Source organism: Choloepus didactylus, chromosome 5 (assembly GCF_015220235.1).
Source record: "Choloepus didactylus isolate mChoDid1 chromosome 5, mChoDid1.pri, whole genome shotgun sequence".
NCBI lineage: Eukaryota > Metazoa > Chordata > Mammalia > Pilosa > Megalonychidae > Choloepus > Choloepus didactylus.
In genome coordinates this window covers 83,290,730-83,318,207 of record NC_051311.1, presented here as the reverse complement: position 1 = coordinate 83,318,207, position 27,478 = coordinate 83,290,730, and the positions used below count along the sequence as shown (strand labels likewise).

Here is a 27,478-nt window from a genome sequence, read left to right as displayed (position 1 = left end):
TATAGGAAATTAAATATGACAAGGGCACAAAATAATATCAACCCCCACTTTTTTTTTTTTAACCCTACAGCTATTCCTATCATCATAGCAAAGGAGAATCTTAGCCAGTTGAAGAATTTCAAGGTATTACATTTAAGAATCTGAAAATATCAGAAATCTAAGGAAACCACTTTAAAAGAAAGTGTCCTTTAAATATATGGATACACATGACATACACTTTAGTACATAAATTCTGTACATTAATAAACAGACTTCTTTATAATGTGACTCTACAAGAAAGCTCTATGGGATAATATAGAACATTAACGATCAATTTGGAAACGACAGTAAAAATTTAGTCCAAACCCCACATTTTATAAAAAACTAAGCCTCAGAGCAACATGATTTGTCTGAATCAAACAGCAAAACTAGGCCTCGAAAACAAGTTTTCTGATTCTAGTCCCCATTCCACTTTGGGACACAACTGCATTCTAAAGTTCACCTAATATGAATAGAACTTCCCTATCACAGGAGGAGAAAGAAAGAAATAAGCAAACAAACAAACAAAAAAAACAGTGTGCCCATACAGTTGGAGGAAACTTCTTTCTGAAAAGATATTACAATGAATGATACTATTTCAATAAACATTTGAGAGGCAGTAGAGCTTAGTAGTTAAAACTGGGCTTTGAAGGCAGAATAAAGGGATTTGTATCTCAGCTCCTTCGTGTCTGAGTGTGAACTAAGTCACTTAACCTCTTTTTGCCTTATATGAAAAGTAAGGATAATAGTATCTATAAAAAGTTTACAGGAGGATTACCTGTGAGAATTCATGTAAAGTACGAAAACAGCAGCACTTGGAATGCATTAGCCTTCAATATATTATTAACCTCTCCTACCACACCCACCCTCCCCAAAAGTATGTCCTCCTTTCTTGCCCTCTCCCTTCTGTAGCTAATACCTGCCATCTGTGCTGAGTACTATCATGTCAGACTTGGGGGTTTCCCCACTTTGGATGGAGACAGGCCAGTTTTATTCAATCTAGGTCAATTTGATGTAGCAGACCTATAGACTGAGATGAAGATGGGGGAATTTGTGTTAGAAAGAATGCCTAGAGTCTCTCCAAATGTTCAACACCCCTCCTGAGCGAAACATTTTGCATCAGTCACTGCATGACTGAGGATCTTCATTACTTTATTCCTAAGAAGGCTTGGGAGTAGATGGACAGTTTAGAAATTGAACTCTTTGGAGCTCCTTCAGGATCAGATGCTATGGGCAGGGGAGGCCAAGTCAGTGGGAGCCATCCAGACCTTTCCATATACCCCCCTCACCACATTCTCCTCCCTCTCTCCCTGTACTAATGAAATTAGATCATCTATGGATTGGGGATCCAGGCATAACTTCATTTGAACAAAGGGTTTCATGAGTGAAATGGGACTGAGAACCAATGGATCTGTATGTTCCTTTCTAAAAAAATTTCTATGACATCGAAAATGTGCTTATTTTATATAACACCATATTTGTTCAGGAAGCTGAAACTTCAATTCTATCAAAAATCTTCAAAGTTAGCAAAAAAATAATGAATAAATTGTCCTTATATCAATAGTAATAGTTTCTGACAACTCCTTTTTGCTTCATTTATTTGATCAAGGGAACTAATCCAAGCAATTTACTTCCTAGTGGTTAGTTTGCCTTAATTTAATCACTAAAGTACCTCTCTAATTCATTTACTACTGCATAGATATAAACATAAAATGAAATAGGAATAATGGCAGGTAATTAATTTGATAGCCTTTAAAAGCCCATAATGACTAAAATTCACTGATTGCAATTTGTTAATGACATATAACTAGAGTATTGAATATAAGCTTTGTGATAAATTAAAACATGCAAGGGTTCAAAGCAGATAAAGTTAGTTTACACACTGCCAATTATTAGATATCTTTTTAAAACCCACATAAGTTTAGATTGCAAAGAAATCATAAAGATCATCTAACCCAATTTCTAAATTTTAAAGATGAATAATCTGCACCACAAGAAAGTGAGAATCCTGTCCATGACTACAAATTCAATTAGTTAACCTTCATAATGAGAAGCAAGTTTTCTTTCCGTATATAAATTTCTTAGAAATAGATCAATATTTTGATGATAGCACTTACTAAACTATTCTAAACAGTTAACCATTATCCCTTTCCTAAAGTTGACATACAACATTTAAACAATTAAGTTTTAAAAATGGGAAAATAAATATTTCCCAAGTGAAAAAGAATAGGCTTTTATAGACACGACTTTAGAATAACTCATCAATACCTTGGGATATGGAACCTTCAATTAGTGTTAAAGAAAGACTGTCTTAGAACAAGGTAATATAAAGTCAAATAAAGGGAGAATAGAATTTAAGTTCTTTATACAAATGAATTTAGCTAGCAATTTGCTATAAAGGGAAAGAAAAAAACTGGGCTTTAATGTAGCCATGGCAACTTCTTATCCTCACCAATTTTGAACTTACGCCAAGTATCAAAATGCTTCACTTCTTCAGACTCTTTAATCTTTATAATATGCATAATGAATACACTGTAGAAGCCACACTTTGCTCTTAAGGTTTAGCATTGTAAAACATTCATCAGAAAGATAGTGGATTTTAAATCTTTTTACACACATCTCCCCGCTATACTTCAGTTTATTTTTTATAAATGCTACAAAAGACCAAGAACATCCAGATCGTTCCTGTTGGAGAGAGAGAACCAAGTATCCCCTTCTTCGTGCATCCATGGAGCATTGCACATATTTTTACTGTAAGTCAAGTCTACTGCACCATATTTGCCTCAGACTCCTTCAATAACTGAGTACTAGATGAGCAGAGATTCATCATATTCATTACTCATTTCCCCGTGTTTACAACAGTAGCTGCCAAAAAGTAGGTGCTCAATCAGCGTTTTATAAATGACAAATAACAAGCAGATGAAGATGTTAAAGAATGAAGACCTCTTTATCAGGAGAAACTAGCTTTTTCCATAAAAGGCTCACATATAATTGTTACTAAAAATATTCTTTATTTTTAAATTAAATAACGCTGAATGACAAGTATCCACAGGTACTAAAACTATGATGACATGAGAATTCCTAAAATTGCTCTCTTTTAATGGCCTAAACTGTGAAGCTTCATACTGCAGCCTCTTATATAAATCATTTTAGATCTTTGGCTCTCCCTAAGGCAAAATCTGCTTTGGGGAGCCAATAAGAAAAAGGAAGGAACACAGGAAAATTCAGAAAGTACAAAGGACATCTCTCTTAGGAAAAGTCCGCATCTTAAAATGCTTTTTAGGAAAAAAAAAAAAAAAGTCTCAAATCAACCCACATGCAAAGAAAGAAAAAATGTCTTAAAGGTAATTGCCAAATTACACAGTCCATGAAAATTACTTATTTTTCATTTTTCATTTTAAAAATCTTCTCACCTAAAGAGATTAGAAATGAAAGCACAGTGATTGATGCAGTAGGGCTTCAACAATTAAGAGATTCGGTGGATGAATAAATGAATGAGTGGATATTTAATAAACTTTAATAAGGTCTGACTTTGAGCTTGCACGAGTCATTCATTCAAACCGTTTAAAAGAGCTCTTATTTAATCCATCCCATTGAGATGTGGGTTTTTATACCTAATGAAATTTTAATAACATTATCTTCTGAACTTTTGTAATATCCTGTTATAATTTATTTTGCTTTAATATGTGAAGAGTGTTGTTGCCTTCCATACTAAAGGAAGGCACAAAAATGACCTTCTAAGATACTTTTTACATGATAAAGCAAAAGAAAATAGCAATAGTTAATTATGAGTTGGCTCTTGTCTCCTAAGAGTAAGACCACATATATGAATGTTCGCCCTAACAAAAGAAAGTCATTTAATGAAAATGCTTCTATTTTAATAACATTTACTTGCACATGGTTCATTTATCATATTTTAAGGAAGAAAAGCAAGATATATTACCTACACATTATCTTCTTTTCATCCATCTGTCCATCCATTCACCCATTCTTTCATCCCTTCATTATAATGTACTTATTAAAAGCTTATGTTCAAGTCCTTAAGCTAGGTTTTAGAGCATCTCCATAAGCAACAGTCTTAAACCCTTGAAACCCAATATTGAAATACTTATTTTTCCAAGTATAATATCTCTCTCTTATTTTAGAAGAAAAAAAAAATCCAAGCAAATTGATAGAGTATAGGAAATTATGTAAGTACATAATCATTATCCAATTCAAGTTTTTGTAAGCCTGAAAATGTTTTTCAAAGGGTTTATTTTGTATTCAACATGTTCAGAAAGGAGATTTGGGAGAAGGACAATTGGAGGAGAGGGAGGGAATAAATGAGAGTGTTCAGGAAATTGAAATTCTCAGCAACTGAAAATGCCATTACACTGGTCATTTTTTCTTTTTTTTTTTTTTTTGATGATATAATTTAGTTTGTTATTTTTAAAAATTCTAATAGAGATGCATATAAAAAAATGAAAATCCCCCCTTCTAGAATCAGTACCATCATTAGAATCTGGCCCAAATCCCAAAATGGCCAATAGCAGAAACTGTTTTTTCAGTGGTAAAGCTAGATTGTAGCTCTGAAGAACAGCTTTATTTTTTGAAATTGGTGCCTGTAAAGTGAACCATTTTCCGTTTTTGCCAGTGGACACTTTGCAGCATAACTGGGACATTTCTACTTTTATAACCCTCAGACAATTGGGAAAACATTCTCTAAAAATCTGAGAGTGTATCTTTTTCTCTTTATTCTTTCCTGACTTTTTGCCACTTATTTGGGAGGAAATGGTCATTTTAATCACTGTTCCACATGCTCTTATCCAGAACAAATTAAAAAGAGAAATATTTGTGAGCTATCATTTAGATTGGCTAATGACTTCTACACAGGAGGTACTATGTTAGTTATTAATCAACCAATTAAATGTCCTAATATAATCAAATCAAAGGTGAGATGAACACAGTCCCTACCAAATAATCTCATGTCTAGTAAGGGAAAAAAGAAATGCAAACAAATGATTAAGGTACAGTGAGAGGTAACAAGGATGAACCCAGGAAAAGCTTTCCTTCACAGGGATCTGGGGTCTTCAAGTCACACCATGGACAAAAGACTGAAGAATTCCAGTTCCCATGGTAATATATTCTTTACTAAAGCAGATACTTCAGGTTATAATTTCCGATGACTATGATAATTACAAGTTCTAACCTGACTTACCTGCCTCTGATTCTATATTCAAAAACAACTTGCAGATTAATAATTTATATTTCCATGTACATTTTTTCTAAAGGGAGCAAAGGCACTGACTAGCAGATTCAGGTATTTGTACTCTTTTGACAGTCATATTTCTCATTGTAATAAGCTGGCATTCTGGTTTTGGATATTAATCCCTTGTGAGTTTGGTTTGTGTGAATCACATACTGGTCAGTGTTAGTGGACTGATAAAAATTAATTTTCTAAACCTGAATGCCAGAAGACCAAAATGATGCTAGCCCTGCCTGAGAAATAAAATCGCTACATTATATTTTTGTTAAATTATTTCATATAATCTCTCTCTATATAAATATTCATGTAATGTGGCTTGCTGGAAAAAAAATCTGAGAGCCTCAAGACAAAACCTGGGCTCTAATCACACCGCATCATTTATTAGCTGTGAGATCTCATGGGGCCTCAATACCCACGCATAAAAAATGAGATTAAAGTATGTGCCCAACCTATCTCACTAGGTCATTGTTAAAATAAATAACATAAGAAAGGGCTTTGGAAACCAGGAAGCACTAAGATATAAGATAGTATTATTATTGTCTTACTGTCCTGCGGACAAACCATGCCAAACAGTCCATTAGTGAAAGGATCATAGTCATTTCCACAGACATGAAAAAAGTCAATATTACAATAAATAAATACTAAATCTCTATGTCCTTTATTATGCTTCACATACTGACAATTTCTTAATAAAGACTAGGGGAAATAATATTTGAATTTTTTTTCACCACTGAAAAAACTTTCCTTATTTTCAAAGGCTTCCAGAATAAACCTAGTTCAAAATGTGTTTGTTTCTGGCATACAGCTATGTAAATGATAAAATGAGGTTTGAAAAGAAACAGCTTCTAATTAAACATAGATATAAATTTTAAAATGCACTCATCAGAATAATTTCAAAATAAAAAATGATTTCACTAAGCTAGCACTCCTTCCCTCCATAAAAGAAGGTTTTATCTTGAACATTTCCAGTACTCTAGTTACCTTAAACGAGGATATAGGCATCTCAGATTCTGCTGTAGAAAGTGCAGACTGATGAATTGGCAAAAGTTAAGGTTTCTCAGTTCTCAACTGAGTAACTCATAGGAATCTTGCAGAAATGTATTTTGCACTTTGTATCTAGGCTTTTTATTCAATTTTCTTCAATAAAGAAGCAATGCGTTTCTATTTTCAGTTTTACTCAGGTGTGCCTCCTAGATACTCCCATATCAGTCCCCAAATCAAATTGTCACCATCTGTTTACTTGTGTTTCCCCTCCAGAATGAAAGCTTACTATGGGAGAGACAAAATCTAAGTCATCTTTTTCCCCTCTGGCTATTAATCTAATAACTGGCACATAATGGGTGTTCAATACATGTTGAATAAACCATGGGTATAATAGTAGATTGACTTTTTTTTTAAAGCCTAATGTTCCTTTGTATTTGCCTCAAATTGAATCTTTGGATTTTAGTACTATAGTAACACATATTCTGTGTTAAATTATAGATTCATGCAAGTTAAAGCAGATAAACTTATTGAAATTAGGCAGATTGATTTTCTTAAATTATATGTGTAAAAATGCATATATGCATTTATTAATTTTAAAAAGCATTTATTTATCCATTAAAAACATTTCTTGAGCACCTCCTATATTCTAATTACCATGCCTAGGAGCTGGGGATAAAAAGTCAGTCAAGCTCCATGATGTCAAGGAGGTTACTGACTGTGAGGGAGAGAATCAAGAAAATGCTCTCATTGCCATAGGATCACTAAGGAGAGGCAGCTAAGTACAAATGGGGGTTGGGGGTGGAGAGGAAAGTAAGGAAGGCTTCCTGAAGTGGGAGGTTCTTGATCAGAGTTTGGAAAAAACAGCAAGAGTTAACTTAAAGAAAAAGACATTCTTGGCAGAGACTACAGGGTGAGGCCCTGAAACTCTGCTCTGCCAAAAGAGAGAAGGCTGCAGGCAGGAGACTGGCAGATGAGGCTAAACATGGGGGGAGAGAAGAGTGATCCCAGACTGTGGAGGGCTCTGTGGGCTAAGGGGGATTTATCAGGCATCTTAGTGAAAAGTCTTCCCTCAAAGGAATTGGAGTCTACCTAAAACAGGTTAGGAGTACTAGCTGAAACTTTAGTAGGAAAATGGAACTAAGATCAGCAAGCAGATGGAGTAATGAAAAAAATAGCAGAGACTTTTAATTCAAGATAACATAGCAATTATTGGGATCTCATGGTTTAGATTTTAGATAAAATCACATCTCTGCAAGTAAAGGGTAAGAGGCAAATTAGATACGAATTTTAACTACAAATATTTTACAATTTTGAAAAACAAGAACTTTTTTACCAAGGGAAAAAAAAGTGCTTCTGTCTCTCTGTAGAGACCACATCTCTAAATATATTTATCACTGACAATGAAGCCCCACCTATCTAAAGTCACTTGCCAATGCCATTAAGAATGTCGATACAGGACAGAGATGAAAGAAGGAAGAATGTCCACAGCCTGATTATTCAGTAGATCATTATCATTGGTAGGCAGAATCCCCTGAAGAAGAGTCCAACCCTACCCTTCTCTCCTCTTGAAGGGAGAGCTTGTCAGCATCTAAATGAATGGAGGGTGTACCAAAAAGTAGTGTGGGGTTTTATAACACAACACATATCAAAACTGCAACTTGGATTTGGAAACATTTATTTTTCTTGATAAAGACTTCAGTATCCATTTAAAATGAGGAATAGCTAAACACTTGTTCTACTGATGTAATCAAGTTACATTTTCATTGCTAGTAACTAATGGTATATAAGTTGTTTTCAGGGAAAAATAAAACGGTCAAATATTAGAACAAGTTTCAGTTAAGAATGACAACATACAAAGGGATTAGCGTTAATCCCTTCCAAATGCTTCAAAATTCAAGAAACGTTATACAAAGGAGACATAGAAAAATGTATGAATGAAATGGAAAATCCAGTTAAATACCACTACTTCTAATTCATTCAGCAAGCATTTTACATGTCTCTAAATGCTGTCTTCTAAGGGCCTGAGGAACTATAGGCTAACTCATTTGATAGGAACTGAATTGTATTATTTACTTACAGTCTTTTTATTTTGCCTTTCTAAGAGAAAAAAAAAATTATTAAAGGAGTGTTTTCTCTTTTTCCCCTATACATAATTGTCAAAGAGAAGGAAAACTACAATAACCGAAATTACATAGTGTAAACAAGTAAACTTTTGAAATAAGAGAAAAAGTTTGGAAGCATATTCATTATGTTTAATGAAACTATAGCCTTCTAAAGATTAAATTTCACTGCCTGTCCAATGTCTGAGTCAGCTAACTATGAAGGACAGTTATAACAATGATGAAGTAAAAAAGACATATTGAAATAAACTCTAAATATATTATTTATACAGGAAATAATTGTAATTAGTCAATTGATATTAATTATAGTATTTAATCCTTTGTACTAATTCTCTTTTTCTCTTTTTCCTTTTATATTATATTTTATTTTATTACATTTAGCATCATGCTGCCATTCCTGAAAGTACTGAACAAGCATGGGATTTTAATATTATACTCCTAAATAAATGAATTACTCAATCTCCTGTGACCATCTATACATACCCCATCTTCACAAAGTATATCAATATTATACTATCAAGGAGACAGTGAGTTTCTTTTCTCCAATATGCATGACATTTTTGCACAATGCAACTGTGACACTGACACTTATTTACATGAAGAAATACTTTATGGTTCTACGGCATTTATCATTTGACAACTGCAAGTATTTTCCTTATCAATCAGCTCCTACTGAACATACTAGCAGTGACTGTGGAATCCTTAAGGGCCCATTAAATTTCTGAAGAAGAAAGCTAAGATGAAGGACATACCACTCAGAATTCATGTGCTACTTGGCCTAGCTATCACTACACTAGTACAAGCTGTAGATAAAAAAGTGGATTGCCCACAATTATGTACATGTGAAATCAGACCTTGGTTCACACCCAGATCCGTCTATATGGAGGCATCTACAGTGGACTGTAATGATTTAGGTCTTTTAAATTTCCCTGCAAGATTACCTGCTGACACACAGATTCTGCTCTTACAGACTAACAATATTGCAAAAATTGAATATTTCATAGACTTTCCAGTAAACCTTACTGGCCTGGATTTATCTCAAAACAATTTATCATCACTTACCAATATTAATGTAAAAAAGATGCCTCAGCTCCTTTCTGTATACCTAGAAGAAAACAAACTTACTGAGCTACCTGAAAAATGTCTGTCTGGACTAAACAATTTGCAAGAACTTTATATTAATCACAACTTGCTGTCTAAAATTTCACCTGGAGCCTTTACTGGCCTACATAATCTCCTACGGCTTCATCTCAATTCAAATAGACTACAGATGATCAACAGTCAGTGGTTTGATGCTCTTCCAAATCTGGAGATTCTGATGATTGGGGAAAATCCAATCATCAGAATCAAAGATATGGACTTTAAGCCACTTTTCAATCTTCGCAGCCTGGTGATAGCTGGTATAAACCTCACGGAAATACCAGATGATGCCTTGGTTGGGCTTGAAAATTTAGAAAGCATCTCTTTTTATGACAACAGGCTTATTAAAGTGCCCCATGTTGCTCTTCAAAAAGTTGTCAACCTCAAATTTTTAGATCTAAATAAAAATCCTATTAATAGAATACGAAGGGGTGATTTCAGCAATATGCTACATTTAAAAGAGTTGGGCATAAATAATATGCCTGAACTGATTTCCATCGACAGCCTGGCTGTGGATAACTTGCCAGATTTAAGAAAAATAGAAGCTACTAACAACCCCAGGTTGTCTTACATTCACCCAAATGCATTTTTCAGACTACCTAAGCTGGAATCACTCATGCTTAACAGCAATGCCCTTAGTGCCCTGTACCATGGTACAATCGAGTCTCTGCCAAACCTCAAGGAAATCAGCATACACAGCAATCCCATCAGGTGTGACTGTGTGATCCGCTGGATTAATATGAACAAAACCAACATTCGATTTATGGAGCCAGAGTCTCTGTTTTGTGTGGACCCACCTGAATTCCAAGGCCAGAATGTTCGACAAGTGCATTTCAGGGAAATGATGGAGATCTGCCTCCCTCTTATAGCTCCTGAGAGCTTTCCTTCTAATCTGGATTTGGAAGTTGGGAGCTATGTTTCCTTACACTGTAGAGCTACTGCAGAGCCACAGCCTGAAATCTACTGGATCACACCTTCTGGCCAAAAACTCTTGCCTAATACTCTGACAGACAAGTTCTATGTCCATTCTGAAGGCACACTAGATATAAGTGGCATGACCCCAAAAGAAGAGGGTTTGTATACTTGCATAGCAACTAACCTAGTTGGTGCTGATTTGAAGTCTGTTATGATCAAAGTGGATGGTTCTTTGCCCCAGGATGACAATGGATCTTTGAATATTAAAATAAAAGATATTCAGGCCAGTTCAGTTCTGGTGTCTTGGAAAGCAAGTTCTAAAATTCTAAAGTCCAGTGTTAAGTGGACAGCCTTTGTCAAGACTGAAAATCCCCACGTTGCCCAAAGTGCTCGAATACCATCCAATGTCAAGGTATATAATCTTACTCATTTGAACCCATCAACTGAGTACAAAATTTGTGTTGATGTCCCCACCATTTATCAGATAAACAGAAAACAATGTGTGAATGTCACCACAAAAGATTTGGATCCTGATCGAAAAGAATATGAAAAGAATAACACTACAACATTTATTGCCTGCCTTGGAGGCCTTCTGGGGATTATTGGTGTGGTATGTCTTTTCAGCTGTCTCTCTCAAGAGATGAACTATGATGGTGGACACAGCTATGTGAGGAATTATTTACAGAAACCAACCTCTGTGTTCAGTGAGCTTTATCCTCCTCCAATCAATCTCTGGGAAGCAGGCAAAGAAAAAAGTACAGAATTGGAAGTGAAAGCAACTGTTATAGCTGTGCCAACAAATACGTCCTAAAAACAACCAACTAAACCTACTTCAAAGAAAAGCTCAAGGCTGCAGTTGTGCGAAGTAAAAGGCAGAGAAATATTTCTTTCTGGAAAGAAGTTTGGGCTTCATGAATGCTACTCCTGACCAATGGAAATAATGTACAAGTTCAACATTCAGCATTTTAATTCACTGGTTTCAAAGGGTACTGTGGCAACCAAAAAAACAAACAAACAATTTTCTAGACCTTTCATGTAACTTTTCTGTCTGGAATACAGTTAAAGTGGACAAAAAAAGTTTCTGTATTTTTTTTTTAAGTATGTAAGAGTAGCTGAACTGAGCAATACCTCCTCCTGTGTTGTATTACACATATTAGCCACGAGTTTTTGCGGTGACCAGATAAACTTGAATTGACACATGGTGTAATAAAATGGACAAATACTGTAGAATAGACACAGTGAGTATGTGGACCTCTTTTATAAGGAAAAAAATACATTTTGGATTAAAATCAATTGATTTTGTCTTGTTTTTGTTTCTAAATAAAGAATAATTTCTGGGAAATGTCATCTGACCAGATATCATTTAAATGATAAAGGTTTTAAAAAGTGTTTTTCTATAATGAAATTTGGAACACTGAGAGTATATCTTTATTGGGTTATGTAAGTACATTTTTGTAATGCACAAAATGGATTTCAGAAAGCACTTTATCAATATTAAAAGGCAATAATAACATTGTGACCCTTTAATACTGACAGAAACAAATCATCTAGGAAATCATGTATTCACTTATAGATTTTCTTTTCTTAACAAGCAGAATTTAGAGTGGATTTAATTATTAAGTTCAGATAATGTAAATCTAATATCTGTTCAGCTGAAAGTCTTATTTTAATAATTAGGAGGAGCTCAGCTTTAGGTTATTTGCTTTGCAAAAGGACTGCCAAATTTCTGTAGGATTTACAATTGAGGTATAATTCTTAAATCTATCTCTGATTCTAAACATTTAATGGGCTTCACTGTAATAACAAGCAAACAACTTAATAACTTGCTATGCTGCAAATACAGTAATGAAAAAACATGCCCTGTTCTAAGACCTGATTTTAGAACTTCATTTTAAAATATACTGAATTGGTGGTAGAAGAAGTTTATTCAGTCTGATTTTTTTTTTAATTATCCCTTTTTATTTAAACCATCCCTATATAAAAATGACATAAATGATAATTCCAGAATCTAATAACACTTTAAAAGGAGAGTTTTGCTAACCAAAGGAAAAGTTTTCTGAAATGCTTCTGAGACTAATTTAGAGTAAAAGAAAAAAAAATTACCTTAGTGCAGTCCTCTATGACAGTACACTAGACATCTAGAAACCACAGCTAAAAAAAATTAGAGCCTCACTGAATTTAATGCCAAGAAAATTAGTAATTACTTAATTTTCTTATATAAGAAATAAAAGGATTTCACTTAAAGAAAAACAATACCTTTTACAGTATTTACAAACAAAAAACACAGTCCTGCAAAATAAGTATACTTTTTGTACAAAGGAAACATTCCAAAAAAATAAAAAAAATCATTGAAGATAATAGGCAATAAGTTTTAGAGGCAAATCACTTTGGTCTACAAAGTGACAAGGTTTCCATATTAATTGCTTCTGTGCCTGTTGATATTCAAGTGTTTAGCATTTCTTATGGTAGCTTGCTGCATTATTATCAACATGTCACTGGCCTATAAACATTTCCAATACTGTAGTCATACCAATTTATTTGACAATAATAAAAATTTGCTTTTTTATTGCATTGACAGTTTCTAATTAAACCCTAGCTGTTTTTGACAGTGCAGAAGGTAATTGTTCTGAACTCTTTAAAATGGAAGGACAAATTGTGTTAATTTTAACACACCCAAAATATGGAACTTGATAATCCAGTGTGTTTCCTGAACACACATTTTACAACCTGATGAATCACTATCACACAAAGGCTGACATTAGAATTTATCAGCACGACATGCTCATTTATAACAAGAGGTTTCAGCACCATGAACAGAGCTTTTTAGAACAAGGCTATTCGTCAAAAATATAGGAGCTGAAATATGACCTATTATGATGCAGGTATTGTGCAGGTCAGCAAGAACTTGCTCAGGTATCTTGTATGTTTCTTTTTTTAAACTTATCTGCATGGAGAACTATTACAAATATACCTTAGAGCTGAGAATCCCATTTCAACCTATGTATTTCTTAGAACAACTGCATGTAATATGCACTCTGAATAGGCACCTAATAGTGAGCCCAGAAATGAAGTATTTTGCTTCAGCTGAATAAATACAGATGTTCAAAGCAAACCATAATCCAATTTACTTGCTTAAATTTTAATCTAAATTTCCATTGAGAGGGAAAACACATTTCCTTCAATAACAAGAATGGCATTTTATACTCTCTCTGTTAACTCCTAAACTCAAATTAAATTACCTAAGCACTGGTCAAAGTACTCAAAGTTATAACCTCCAAATTGATGATACCATATGGATATTCCTGTTGCAACAGAGAAACTTACCCACAACAAATAAAATTCCAAAATTTAACCTCTGTGAATGCCAACTGAGCCCCTTACCATATGTGGTGATCACAATCATAAAATTCACAAAATCACAAGAATGATTTCTAAAGAATTACATATTTTCCAATTTAAACTACATGATAAAATTTAAATTTTCTAAAAGTAAGCATGTCCAATTGAATACAAAAGATATAAAAACAATGTGGAGCAAAATGTGTAACTTTCAGAACAGACAAGCAGCAATATGCTGCCAGTCATATCATACCAACAATTTTACTTAGAAAGAAATGAACTAGATTCATGGTGCATATATCAGTCTTTGAATATTTATTTCAGTGCTTGAATTTTTATTCTAATTAGACAGAAAGTACATATGGACAAGCATGAGTTTAAAACTATAATTAGTTTATTCATTTAACTATCTCTCCTACTTTCACAAAATAATATTCACCATCAATCCATACTTTCATAGAACCATAATACTTAAAAAATCACAAGATACTCTTCATTGTCCTAAAATGTATTTACATGTCACAACATTTTGATACAGAAACTTTGTTCCAATTTTTGTTCTTATTCACTATCTCTTTCTACAGAGACTAGGCTAATCCTAACCTTAAACTGGTTAAATTAGGAGGCATGTCAACTTAATATAAATTATTTCTAGGCATAGTGATATAAATATATAATTCTTATGTTTGCTCCATTTTAAACACAGAAAGATTGATCACCCCCAAAGTATGACAAGTTAAATTTAAGAAGGTAATCTTACACTGACAAAATGTTTATATATCTCACAAGAAATATGCACTGTATCCACACTAACTCTTATGAGATCTTTTAATAACTATGAAGGAAAACTTTAAATTCCATAGATTAGCCTTTTAGATGAAAAATCATAAATGATGTTATCAGAGACTAATAAAGCAATATATACAGTTACAAGTTTAAAGTTATAATTGGCTTAAAAAAGGGAAAATTCCAATAAAATGTTCCCATAGCTATCAAAAATATCAGGAAAAATTCTAATTGTATATGCCATCCAATGTTGAGTTTCTAGGAGATGGGGTATAATGAATAGTGATTTAAATGTGGCTACATTTTCTTTGATCCAATCTATTTTTTTTTTTTCATTTTCCAGGACATATTAGAGGAAATAAGTAAAAGTTTTTGGAAAGGATGTGATTAGCACAGATATATTTACTATACCTAAGATGCCAAGGGACTATTTTAGGATCAATATAAATAGAAAATACTACAATGAACTACTTTTTTAGATTGCAATATTTCTGTCTTTGGTTCTACAGCTCTCACTCGTAGAATCTCATTTTACCCTGACTAATGCTTTGCTAACTGGGTCACTGCTTGGGAGCACCTCAGCATTGTATTGGAATGAAACAGCCATGACTAGAATCAAAATGCTACAATTAGAATCAAGGAGTTCTGGAAAAAGGAAGAGATTTTCTCCAGTTTAAACACAATAGTGGCTGCTTTCATGTGTCTTTAGAAAAGTGAGGACCATACACAGTGCATATATCCAATCATAAGAAAAAATATTAAAAGAGGAATTTTAAAGAATGTTCCAGTGAAATATAGATTACTTCCAAAATCTGGCCTAAACATTTCATTAATGATATACTCAGAGGTGCTCCTGGATTAATTAATAAGCCTTCAGTACTCTCAGGTGAAAAGATATCATATGAAATAAGAGACAATCCCTTTTAATAAAATCCTGGAGAAAATACACATCTCTATATAGATTTGAATTTACCTATTCTAGTGTACTTTACATGCACCTCTGTAAATGTGTTCATGAGCTCTTGACTCATCTTCAAAATAAGCCATATAAAATATCCCAACTAACAGAATATATACCTCATAAGCACATCATTAGGACTTTCTCTTAAAAGCAAACTGAGCTCTTCAGTAAAATAATAACTTGAGAGCAAATCTCATACATGATTTCAAAATTGTTGCACACAGTCGCCAAAAGTAACAAAGCACAGCAAAAAGAATTATGGTTGACCTTAGCAAGCCTTTCAAAAGAATGAACTACAACGGCATTTAAACATGTTACAGTACTTTGTGTGTTTATATTTATCTTTTCTAACTCTAATATATCTTCAGGAAAATAATAGCATTATGTGACCATTGTAAGAAAATCCAGCTTCTCATTAAAACATATGGTTTGGTGTCTGAGGTTATTGATTCAAAATCCAATCGCGATATCCATTTATCATGGTTACCAGCCTCTGAAACAAATAAAGGAGTAAGCTTGGGATATAAATTGACCCTCCTAATCCTTTCATTGAGAGAATCAGAGTGTAATAAAACAACCACCCTAACCTTTGTGGTGCTGGATTCAAGGCTGGTAAAGACAGAAATAGTACTTGAACAATCAAAAGTGCCATTAGTAAAGCAATATAGCCAAACACAGAAAAATGTTCCTCAAAAGAGTCTAAATAAAATTGAAATCCATTATCAGAACTTGGATTAAAGTTAGATACATCTGATAAACATCCCTTTAATAATGTTCCAAAGAGGAGTCACCTATTCAATAAAGAATACAGCATCACGTCTCCAAAACACAATGACTGGAAGTTACAGTCATAGCTTTAATATCTCTGTGCTTTCTGTTCATGTTTCTTAGTCAAACAATAAACCAACATTTCAATATATAATTTTCATGTAAAATTGTTTATTTTATCAGGTTTAAAAACACATTTTTACATAAAACACATGAATGCATAATTATGTGATATTAACAGCTCAACTCAAATCCTTGGATGTAAAAAAAAAAATCCTTCTAACCATGGATAATATAGGAGGTTATGAAAATAGAAAGAAATAACATTCATTTCTTACTCCCAATGAAATTTTTATCCACACAAATAAAATGGAATTAATTGATTACAGTGGAAAAATGAACTAAACAAAAAATACCTAAAGGGATTTAGTTTTGCCTTTCAATGTATTATGTATGCCTCAGTCCAGACTAAGTGCTGAAATGACAATGCAGCACTTGAGATGTTTTCCTGGCACATAAAACACACATAAATTAATACATATACTATTGATATACTATTATATTTTATTAAGTATACATTTATATTTACTTGAATATCAGGTATAAACAAAGAAAGAAGCAAGGAAGGGAGAGAGAGAGGGAGGAAGGGATAATTTAATGAATGCTGAATACGTGCCAGACTAACAACTTGTTATTGTCTTTGGAAATGAATTCCAGATCTAAAGAAAAGGCGAGTAGGAAAAATGGATATTTACAATCTTACTACGTGTCAAGTATCCATCCATTTCTCTCTCTCTCTATATATATAGAAATAGATATAGGTATAATTATATATATTATAATTCAATTAATTCAATCCTCATGAAGTTCCCCTAAGTTCAATGTTAACATTCTCATTTTATAGATGAGCATTTGCATTGCAGAGAAGCTAAGTAATTTTGTTTCCCAAGATGATAATAATAACTTACAGGCAAAAAAAAAATACATCATGAGAAATAATAACACTCAAGCACTTTGTAAGCCTGCCATATACCAGAAAAATAACTGACAGGTGATTTTCTTGAGAGGGAACAATCCTTCAGTAGTATGTCAATTCATTAATTTTTGCCTGTTATCTTCCAACTATCCCCATCAACATATTCCTTTATAATTCCTGTCTCAGATCTGCATCAGGAATTGGGGGATAAAGTACCCTTATCAACTTTCAATTACTACCTGACAAAGACAGAACAAACAGCACTAGGACAGAAAGTTTTGAAGAAGGAAAAAGAAGGAGCTGGTTTTCCGAAATGAATGTTTATATTCAACTCCTTCCAAATTCTCCTTGGTTTGAAATCCCAAGCTTATCATATAAAGCCACATTATTCTTTTAAAATATAATATTATTTTAAAATATAGTATTATCTTGACACTATTTTATCTTATATTTTATTACAAAAGTAACACATGCTTATTAAGGGTAAAGATTGTGGAGTAACAGATAATATTATAGAATTGTGGAAGGCAGAATGGCAGGCTTTTGTAAGAGTGTACATGGGGAACAGGATGAACGGGGAGATGGGTAAAAATCAAATTTTATTAATTCTGACCATGGTAAAGTCAGTATCCCAGGCAAAATCACTAGGCCAAATTTAAAACATCAGGACTGATTTGTAAGGCTGCAAAGATAAGCTTTGCTCATTTTAATCCTCTCTCTCTCTGTAGTCCAGCCCAGTTCTCCCATTCAGTCCTTAGCTCTACATAGATGGGAATATGAGAAGTAGGGGGAAAAGGGGAAATAGAGATGACCCTCTAAAATCCAAACTCTCAGGCCTCCCATAGCCTAAAACCATACATGCATACTCATGCATGCATACATACAGAAGACTTCTCAAGCACACCTCAGAGATACACCTTTCATTTTCACGGTTAAAATACTCCAGTATTTACAGGATATCCCAATTTTAGATATTTAAAAAATACATCTCCCATGAAATTAACAGGATCAAAATATCCTCTAGCTCTCTATCATCTCCTCAATGGTATTCTGGGCAGTTTTACACATAAAATCAAAATATAATCTAAAATTGCAGTCTTATGTCTTTGAATTTACAACTGACCTAATTCTATTTCTGCTGTCAGTTGTATATCTTTTTCAAAATTTTCACAAATTTTACAAAGAGATTAATAAGTGTATAAAAATAAATACAGGAAAACCAGGGAAAAATCATGTTTCATTTCTTTAGACAATGATTTATGCAATACTAGATATAGTTCTAACTACTTGGATCTTATGGGTATCATTTTAATACAAAATAGAGGACATAGAAAAAGTCCTCCATTATATGTTTCCAATTAGGACTTTGAACTTGAAATATCCTAATATAGGAAAGAGTATTTATAGATATAGTGACCCACATGAATTGGACATTCATTCTAGATTTTCTATGGTTTCTCGCCACTAAGCTCTCTTAAGAAAAAAATATTAAGATTATCTAATAAGTCTAATATAGATTAGTAAAACAAAGAAGTACCTTATGCTACAGCAATTTTAAGTTCAATTTTGAAGATGTACTTTGAAAGCATAAAGTTATTTCTTTTATAATGGGAAACATACAAATTTGAAGACACTTTCACTATTAAATTTTCCTGAAAATGTTTGGGTAACTGTGATATAGAGTATCAAAACAATTAATTTTCAAATCTTCACTACATTTTGTTCAAAAAATTTTTTGGAGATTTTTCATCTGAAACTAAAAGGAAAATTCCAGACAAAAATTAACTGGGTAAAAGCACATGCATTTTCCCATGCTATTTAAAATGCTAGTTTATCTGTGTATACCGAGAAAGCCTTGTATAATCTCCTGATACTAGCTTCTAATTTAGCAGCAAGGACTCCAACTCACCATGGCATATATGACTTTCTCATTTCGCTATGATACAGACCCAGGTAGCCTTTTAGACAATATGTTTACCAGATAAATGTAACAATAGAGATCATTTTTTTGTATTGATAAGAGGAACCTTGCACCAGCACTCAATTGTACCACTCCTGCCTACTGTTTCCCAGTGTGCATACTCAGAATACCAGGTAAGAGTATGCAAGTTGCTCAGCACAGACTGAGAATGTCACCTCATTCTTGAAAAAACAAGTCAAGTTTTAGTTCCATTGAAGCCAGAATATACAGAATACCAGAACACCAGAATATCTATAAATCAGTAGCCCTTGATTTTGGAACTGAAGTTAAAACCTTAAAATTATGAGGAAGTTATAAAACTCTATTGATTACACGTCTGTAAAGTACTTTTTAAGGTATGAGAACATTTTCATATACATTATTTCTGGCACACAAATATATTATCCATACCTACTCCATGATATCAGAAAAGTTATGCTAATCTACCTTGATGAAATATTTGTCATGAAGAAAGAGATGTCCAATAAAATTACCATCAGACAAATTTGCATGTTCACTGAGTATTTCTGAACACTGTCAAACATTTCTGGGTGCTTTCTGCTGTGAAGATGGACCTATCTATAAAGATTTTTGCTATTTTGGGAAAAGCCAACCCTCTGATTTTTATATTGTCCGGATTCAGAGAGGAGCTTTTATATGAAACGTCTCCCAAAGTTCTCTTTGGTTTGAAATCCCAAGCTTTTCATCATGATGACACATAATTCTTTTAAAATATAATATTGTTTTAAAATATAGTATTATTTTGATATTATTTTATCTTATATTTTATCACAAAAATAACATACTTACATAAAATTAGGAAAATACAGAACAGAGCCTCACAATCTTCTTGTCACCCTATGTAATGCTTACAAAAGCTGGCTATTCTGCCTTTCACAAAGTTTATAATAAATCTCTGACTCCAATATCTTCACTCTTAATCAAGACTAGAGCTTCCTGCCCTTAAAAGTGGCATCAAAGACCTCCACTCTCAGAAGGAAAGAAAACTTCAGTCTCAGCACAGATTCTCCCCACCCAGACCAATAATCTGATGACATGAACGACAGATGTTATCTTCTACTTGACCAGTGCCTTTTAAGTCAGGCCATTATATTTTTTAAAAGCTCCAGGAGTAAAAAGATTTTCCCAACTCATATTAGCCTGAGATATTTGTTTCCCTTTACTCTTCACTAGCTCTATTTTATGGAGAAAACAAAAACAGAAGCAAAAAAAATCTAACCTACATCCCATAGGGGCAGCCCTGCAGATCATGTGGTTATGTTATCCTATCCCTAAGTTTTCTCCGCTCCATACTGAATAAACTAATGTCCTTGCAGCAACCCAGGTGACTCTGATATGATATGTTCAAGGCCTTCAAAGTCTCTCTCTAAATTGTAGTACTGGAAATTTAATGCAATCCTCTAGAAGTGCCAATCTCTAATCTTATTTTGCTGGGGAGCAGTGCTAACTAAATACCTGGACTATACTGAAGAAGAAGCAGAGCCAACTGTAGGCAGACAAGGGTAATCATACCTGATGCCAAATCTTGAGGTGAGGAGCATCGTCAATACCATTATCACCAGCCCTTACAAAATGCTGAGAATCATTTAATCCCTATAAGGAAGACTTTATCATTAACCATTTTATTCACAAAATATAATCACAAAATTTAGGTGTAGGAAGTTTAAGTAACTTTCAAGACACAGATGGTAAATTTTTATAGGCAGTAGTGAGAGGGATTTGGTTTCCATGTGGAAGCAAATTGACAGGTTTTTGGCTTGCTAACACCTACTATAAACCCTGGGAGTCCTCACATGAACTACTATGACTTCTTGGATAAATTGCATTCAGCAGGTAGAAGGGGTGAGTCTTATGACTTAATTAGTATCAGCAAATATCACAGAAGCAGAGAAATAAGATGCCTAAGCAAGAATCTCCACTGATAGATTTCATGGCTTTCAGCTGAGAACGTTTTTTTGCATTCCATCCAAAGAAAGGAATGGAGAGAAATGCATAAATCCAAACTTTTCACTAGTTGAATATGAAAGAGAAATCTTTGCTTTTGTCAAGTTGGAATGTTTCAAAGACATGGAAGGTCAGTTATATTTCTAATGGCAATAGGATTGGGATGGGATGGTTTTCCTATTTCCTCTACCTCAGTTCTATGATAGCATTTACCATGTTATAAAAAAGCAAATAAAAATAAAGTAAAATGAATTTTCAAGAAGGGCTCACTCTGTATTCAATTTGTACTAATTAGCATGCTAGCAAAGCCATTTGATGTCTTAAAAATGGTAAAGAATTTTTTAATCAGTGTTTATTTAGTTGCTAATGACTCATTTCACCATTTCCTAATCATGGGGAAAAAAAAGAAAAGGTGTTTCTCCAGAATCACAATTATCCATCATGCAAAACAAAACTTACTGGCGTATTTCTTCATAGACTTAAAAAGATATTTTTTTTCTATTTCACACTTTCAGACCACATTGCTTAAAGCTACAAAAAAAGGGGGCAAATGTAATCAAGCTTGATAAGCAAGAAGCAGAGCAAATGATAGGAACAAATAATTTGATTTGAGGGTCTTAAAGATATTAAAACACTGCTTTAATGTTCTGAATGAGAAAGGCACAAAGTCAAAAGCTTCTCAGTTTCTTAAAACCGAGACACCTCAAGGAATTTACCAAAGAAGAACAGAAATCAGTGATGAAATTTTTGTGAGAACTTTAATATGAATGAGCTAAAAGCCTCACTCTCAAAATACAAGAGAATATAGATGGAATACTCTTGGCTAAACCGACTTTAGGATGCAGAAAGGTATTTCATTGATTCTTTTCCTTGATGTACTTAATGAATGTGGATAATGTCATATTGCCTAGAGTAATCCTGATGCTTTTGTTCCACCAGAAGAAATAAGATCCCTTTAGCTAAAGGTTTCATCTCCTTTTCTCCGTTCAGCAATAGCACATCTAGGGTGACAGTTTCATAAAGAAAATAACCAAAGACACTGACTTCGTCCAATGACTTGGCCTCTCTCCAGCACTGACACTTCAGTGCCCTACATTGGTTCCTGGGGCCACAGTATCAAAGTTAAGAAGGAAACAGTGTGCCTTTCTGTTTAGCTGTGGTAGCTACTTTTTATTACACAAGAAATATAATTCATCATTTCTTATATAACTGCTAATCCATTTTCAATTTTAATAGCCATCCAGAAACAAACGGCTTCTTTTGTTCCAAGCTAGGTGAAACTTATAGATAAAACCCTGTAAAAAGACTTGCAATAAATCAAAATCGCACTGTAAGGAATGTGGAAGCAGAGCTAGGAATAAGATCAGAGATAAATTGCTAGCAATATATACTTCTATAATTTTTTTAATTCATCTGAAGTCATCTTTGGCTCTCATAAACTTAAAAGTTTAGTTATTTTGCCAGTGACAAATCCCAAAGATTATTTGGTCACTTGCCTAAAATAGCTGGACTTCCTGTGCCTTCAAGTAATATAACTTACTAGTAAGATTCTTTAAGATCAGATCTGCCTGCATCTATTTTATAGGAAGGAGAAATATTCACAATTATGATACACTCAAATACCACAAGTAAAGCAAAAAACAGCACATTCCTCAGTTTTTTCAAATTGACATGATCCCTTTATTTAAAGTTCTGTTTGGCTATTGTGAGGATAAATGAACGAATGAATGAATGAATGAATGTGATGTGATGTCCATTTGATATCAAGTATTTCAACAACACAGGGGATAAGCCTGGAATTTTTATTTTTTCCCTATTTACATTCTACATTCATGACAAATTTTGGAACTGGGTTAATAAAGGGCTAAATTAAGACATAAGTTTACTGCTCTGGGACTCTCAGCATCACTATTCACAGAGGCAAAAATCTTAAATGATTCTGTGAAGATAACAAACTATAACAAAGGTCAGAGAGTGATCTAGGTTGATATTCTTTAGTTCAATAAGTATTTACTAAGAAACTAAAATGCTAGATGCTTCAGGGGATACAAAGATGGACGAGATAGACATCTTCACTGTAAGAATTTAGAGAATTCTCTAAGGTGGGAAAAACTATGAGGGAGGAAAGAGAGATGAAGAATGCTGTACCAATTAAGTAGCTTCCTGATATATTTTAGGAAAATTCCAGACAGTAGTAATTAACCTGATCCTGATATTTGAGTTAATCATCTGCCCAATCTAGAAAGTTCTTCCTTTTGCAACAAAAGATACATAAAATAGCACATATCCTCTTTATAAAAATAGCAATAGATCTCCATTTTCCCAAATTGAAAAAGAAAAGAAAATACATTTTTCCTTGAATTAAAAATCCTATCTTAAGCTAGAAAAAGAGAGCATTTATTAAGATATATTTCACCTGCTGGAAAGTTGGTTCCCCTTACCCAACAAAAGAAAGAACTAGGATGATTCTTTTTCTGACAAGACTACCTTATGCTATTGGTTGGCATCATGACTCCTTCAAAAACTTCTAATTTTATTTTTACAGTTACCTCCTAGCCTTCCATTGTCTCATTTACTAAACCACAGTTCAAATTACAATTCCATTTCCTACTTAACTTATTTTCTTGGGGCCCAATGAACGGGAGTGAAAAAAGGAACAGAAAAGAAAGAGGAGAGACACAAACAGAGCAAATGATCCCAAAAAAGAGCCAAACAGAAAACACTAAAAGGCAAGGTGAGAATGAAGGGACAAAAAAAACAGACATGAAGTTGGCGGGAGAGGGAGACAGAGACTGAAACTCAGGAGGGTTTCAGAGCACACAGCCCTCTGTTAACTTGAACTGTTAGCTTATTCGCCCTCGTCAAATGCTGGCTTGTATTTATTATCACCTGCTCTCTACTGCACTGTAAAATGTTAGTTAGCAAAGATAGAAGAAGTGGCAGTGACTTGCTAACAACCTTTTGGACAAAACCATGTTTGCCTGAATCCAGGTGAATCAATACCTGATATTTTCTACTTCAGGAAGCTAAGTATAGAATTGCCTTATGACCCGGCAATGCCACCGCTCGGGATAGACCCAGAAGATCTGAAAGCAAGGACACAGACATTTGCACACTGATGTTCACAGCAGCATTATTCACAATTGCCAAAAGATAGAAACAACCCAAATGTCCAACAAGAGAGGAATGGATAAACAAAATGTGGTACATACATATGATGGAATATTATCCAGCAGTAAGAAGGAATGAAGTCCTGAAGCGCACGCCAACGTGGATGAACCTTGAGGACATCATGTCAAGTGAAATAATTCAGACACAAAAGGACAAATATTGTATGATCTCACTGATATGAACTAATAATAATACATAAACTTACTGACATAAATCATAGAATATAGGTTAACAGAATATAGAATAAGGCTAAAGAATGGAGAGTGATTGCTTAATATGCACAGAATGTTTAATTAGGTTGAACTTAAATATTTAGAAATGGATAGAAGCGATGGTATCACATTATTGTGAGAATGATTAACAGTACTGAATGGTGTGTGAATATGGTGGAAAGGGGAAGTTCAGAGTCATGTATGTCAGCAGAAGGAAAGTTGGAGTTTAAGCATGGGAATGTATAACAGTGAATCTTGTGGTGGACAATGTCTGTGATTAATTGTACAAATATAAAAAAGTTCTTCCATGAACTAGAACAAACGTATGGCACTATTACAAGGAGTTAATAATAGAGGGATATATGGAAAGATAGCACCTACTGCAAACTATGGACTATAGTTAACAGTAATATTTTGATATTCTTTCATCAATAATAACAAATGGACCACACCAATACTATGGGTCAATAATGGAGGGGGGGGATATGAGAGGATTTGTGTTTTCTTGAACACTGATGACTGGCTTTGTGTGGACTTTGGCAGCATGGTGATTCATTTGATGGTTCCAGAAACCAGAGAAATCCATGAATTAGAGAAACTATGGTCTCTGCATTCTTATGATGACCAGTTAATTCAGATACCACATGAGACATTACCTGAAGACTTCATTCCTGGAATAGAAGACAACATCTTATTCCTGCTCCAGTGGAGTTCAAGAGTCAAAAAATGATGTGAACTACTTTAGTCATTTCAGATTTGGATTGAGCAACTTCTTTGAAAGTATAGCTCCAACCCTACAAGCTCCACCTAGTTGGTCAGGTAGTTGTTAACACAAGTCTTGGCTACCTTATGGGCACTCATGCTGATACCTGGAGATTGTAGCTAAATGAGCTAATATTAGCACCTAAAGTCACAGATTGAACCCCAAACTTTAACATGTTGTCTCTATTCCTAGGGATTCCAGCAGGATTTCCTGGAATTCAACACCATTACCCTACTGGTAGCAATACAGAACAGCAGTATATATCAAAACCTTAAAAGACAGGGCTTCTCAGTTCTCCCAGAGTATTCAGATGACAGAAGAAAGCAAAAATACAGACAAGTTTCAAGTCTCATGCTTCCTAATAGTCATGCAAATCTGCTATGCTATTGAAACACATGCATGTTTGTGGGTGATATGGAGAGACAGATGCATACGTAAAATTTTAGAAAAAGTATTAGGAAAAACTCTTGAAACCTACAGAAAAAAAGAAAAGGCCTGAGCCTTATCAGGTAGTTATTCAGTCGGTTTGGGATTCATTAAGTAACCTACCACTCAAGTAAAAGTATAGGGACAGACAAATAGTTTAAAAGTAAAGAGCACTCAAGACAAGAATTTAAATTCTACACATATTTACTAAAGGAGCACTTAAAAGGAACAAGTTTACAATGTAAAAATAAATTGACACATTACCAAGCCTGGGGACTTCTGTCTCTTCCAGATGTAGTTGGATATGGGATCAGAAGACCCCTCCAGTCTAAGTTACAGAGTATTTATAAAGCCTTTGAATTAGGGTACATTGAATTAAGTCATATTATATTTTTATGTTTAAACCACAGGCGGTGAACTACAGATGGTGAACCACGAGTGAATAAAAACAAAGGAAAGTATTTACAGCATTATTAGAGATTCAAACTTAACCTTGAATGTTTGCAAAACTCTAAAAATAATTCTAATTAAGCTATGACTTCTGTAAGAGCAATAATTAACCTTTTACTTATATTAAAATTAAAAATTAGAAGAGAGATTACTTTTATGTAAATCTAAATTATTAGTACAGTTTTCTTATTTTATTCTATAATTAGTTTAACCATTACATCATGTTGATAAGTGTACATTTTATTAAAACTCTATTCAGACTTGTTATATTACTTATGATTTATTTATGATTGAAGAAACAGCTACAGCCCCATTCTGTTTTCTTGTTACACAGAGGACAAGATGGTTACATATTACCTATATCTTAGAAGGTTGAGAAGGGCTTTTGATTTCCCGAAAATATTCACAGCTTTTAACTGTTCAGCTTCTCCTTCAGTTAAAATTTTCTAATAAAGGATTTGAAGGATATGAATTGTTTGTCCCAGTTATTACAGTAAGGCCTTTCCACTTTTCATCATTTGGAAATTGTATTTGAGCATTTAGGGTTAAAAGTTTTGTTAAATATGCTTCTATATCAGAAGGAATAGCTGGTTCTTTACTATCAGAAAAGAAAGTATCAGGTGGTATAAGAGAACAAAAAGGCTCCTTAGCTGTATGATCCCTATCTAGAAAAAAGGAGTCAGCGTCTTTTTATCAGATTCCTCAGTAGAGATATTATACTGTGACACATGGTCAGGAATAGCACTTAGATCTTGGACTGCTAATTCAATGGTCTCTAAACCATGCATCAGTATCTGAATATTTTGGCTTGGTTAGGGTTAGGGAAGGGCAAAAGAGAGGCAAGAAATATTAACACAGCTACTACTTCTAGTGTTAGCCCATATTTCACACTTATACTTAGTCTTAGGTATAGTTTACTTACCAGAAGTAACACTATGAAGAATGAGAATTTAGTTCCTTTGTATCCCTCCACATTTTCCCTCCCAATCCTTCCTTGAAATGTAATTATATTACAACTTTTTGTTAAATCAATATTCAGTATATACATTATCATGAATTATTAGCCACAGCTGGGCCACATAATATACTATGATCATATTTCCCTTCTTGTACAATTTTGTATTCCCTACAAATAATCAATGCCTTGTTTTTTCTGTCTTTGATAATTTACTTAATTTTCTGTGGACATACAATTCATTCCAAAACCCTCTACAAAATAATGCATCTACAAACACTTCTTACCTAGTACAGTTTCCTGTCCATTCTCAAAATGATGAGT

General features: G+C 33.7%; 2 protein-coding genes across 8 annotated transcripts in view; one reads left to right on the top strand and one right to left on the bottom strand.

Moving 5' to 3' along the window:
• The window catches only part of LRRN3 (leucine rich repeat neuronal 3), a 36,718-nt gene extending 24,826 nt beyond the window's left edge, over positions 1 to 11,892 (top strand). Inside the window, exon 2 of the mRNA XM_037836358.1 lies at positions 8,749 to 11,892. Within this exon, the coding sequence (XP_037692286.1) occupies positions 9,107 to 11,233 (2,127 nt within the window). The 5' untranslated portion in view covers positions 8,749 to 9,106 and the 3' untranslated portion in view covers positions 11,234 to 11,892. The remainder of the gene's footprint in view (positions 1 to 8,748) is intronic.
• IMMP2L (inner mitochondrial membrane peptidase subunit 2) overlaps positions 1 to 27,478 on the bottom strand; it is a 995,917-nt gene that overhangs the window by 512,463 nt on the left and 455,976 nt on the right. The window lies entirely within an intron of this gene.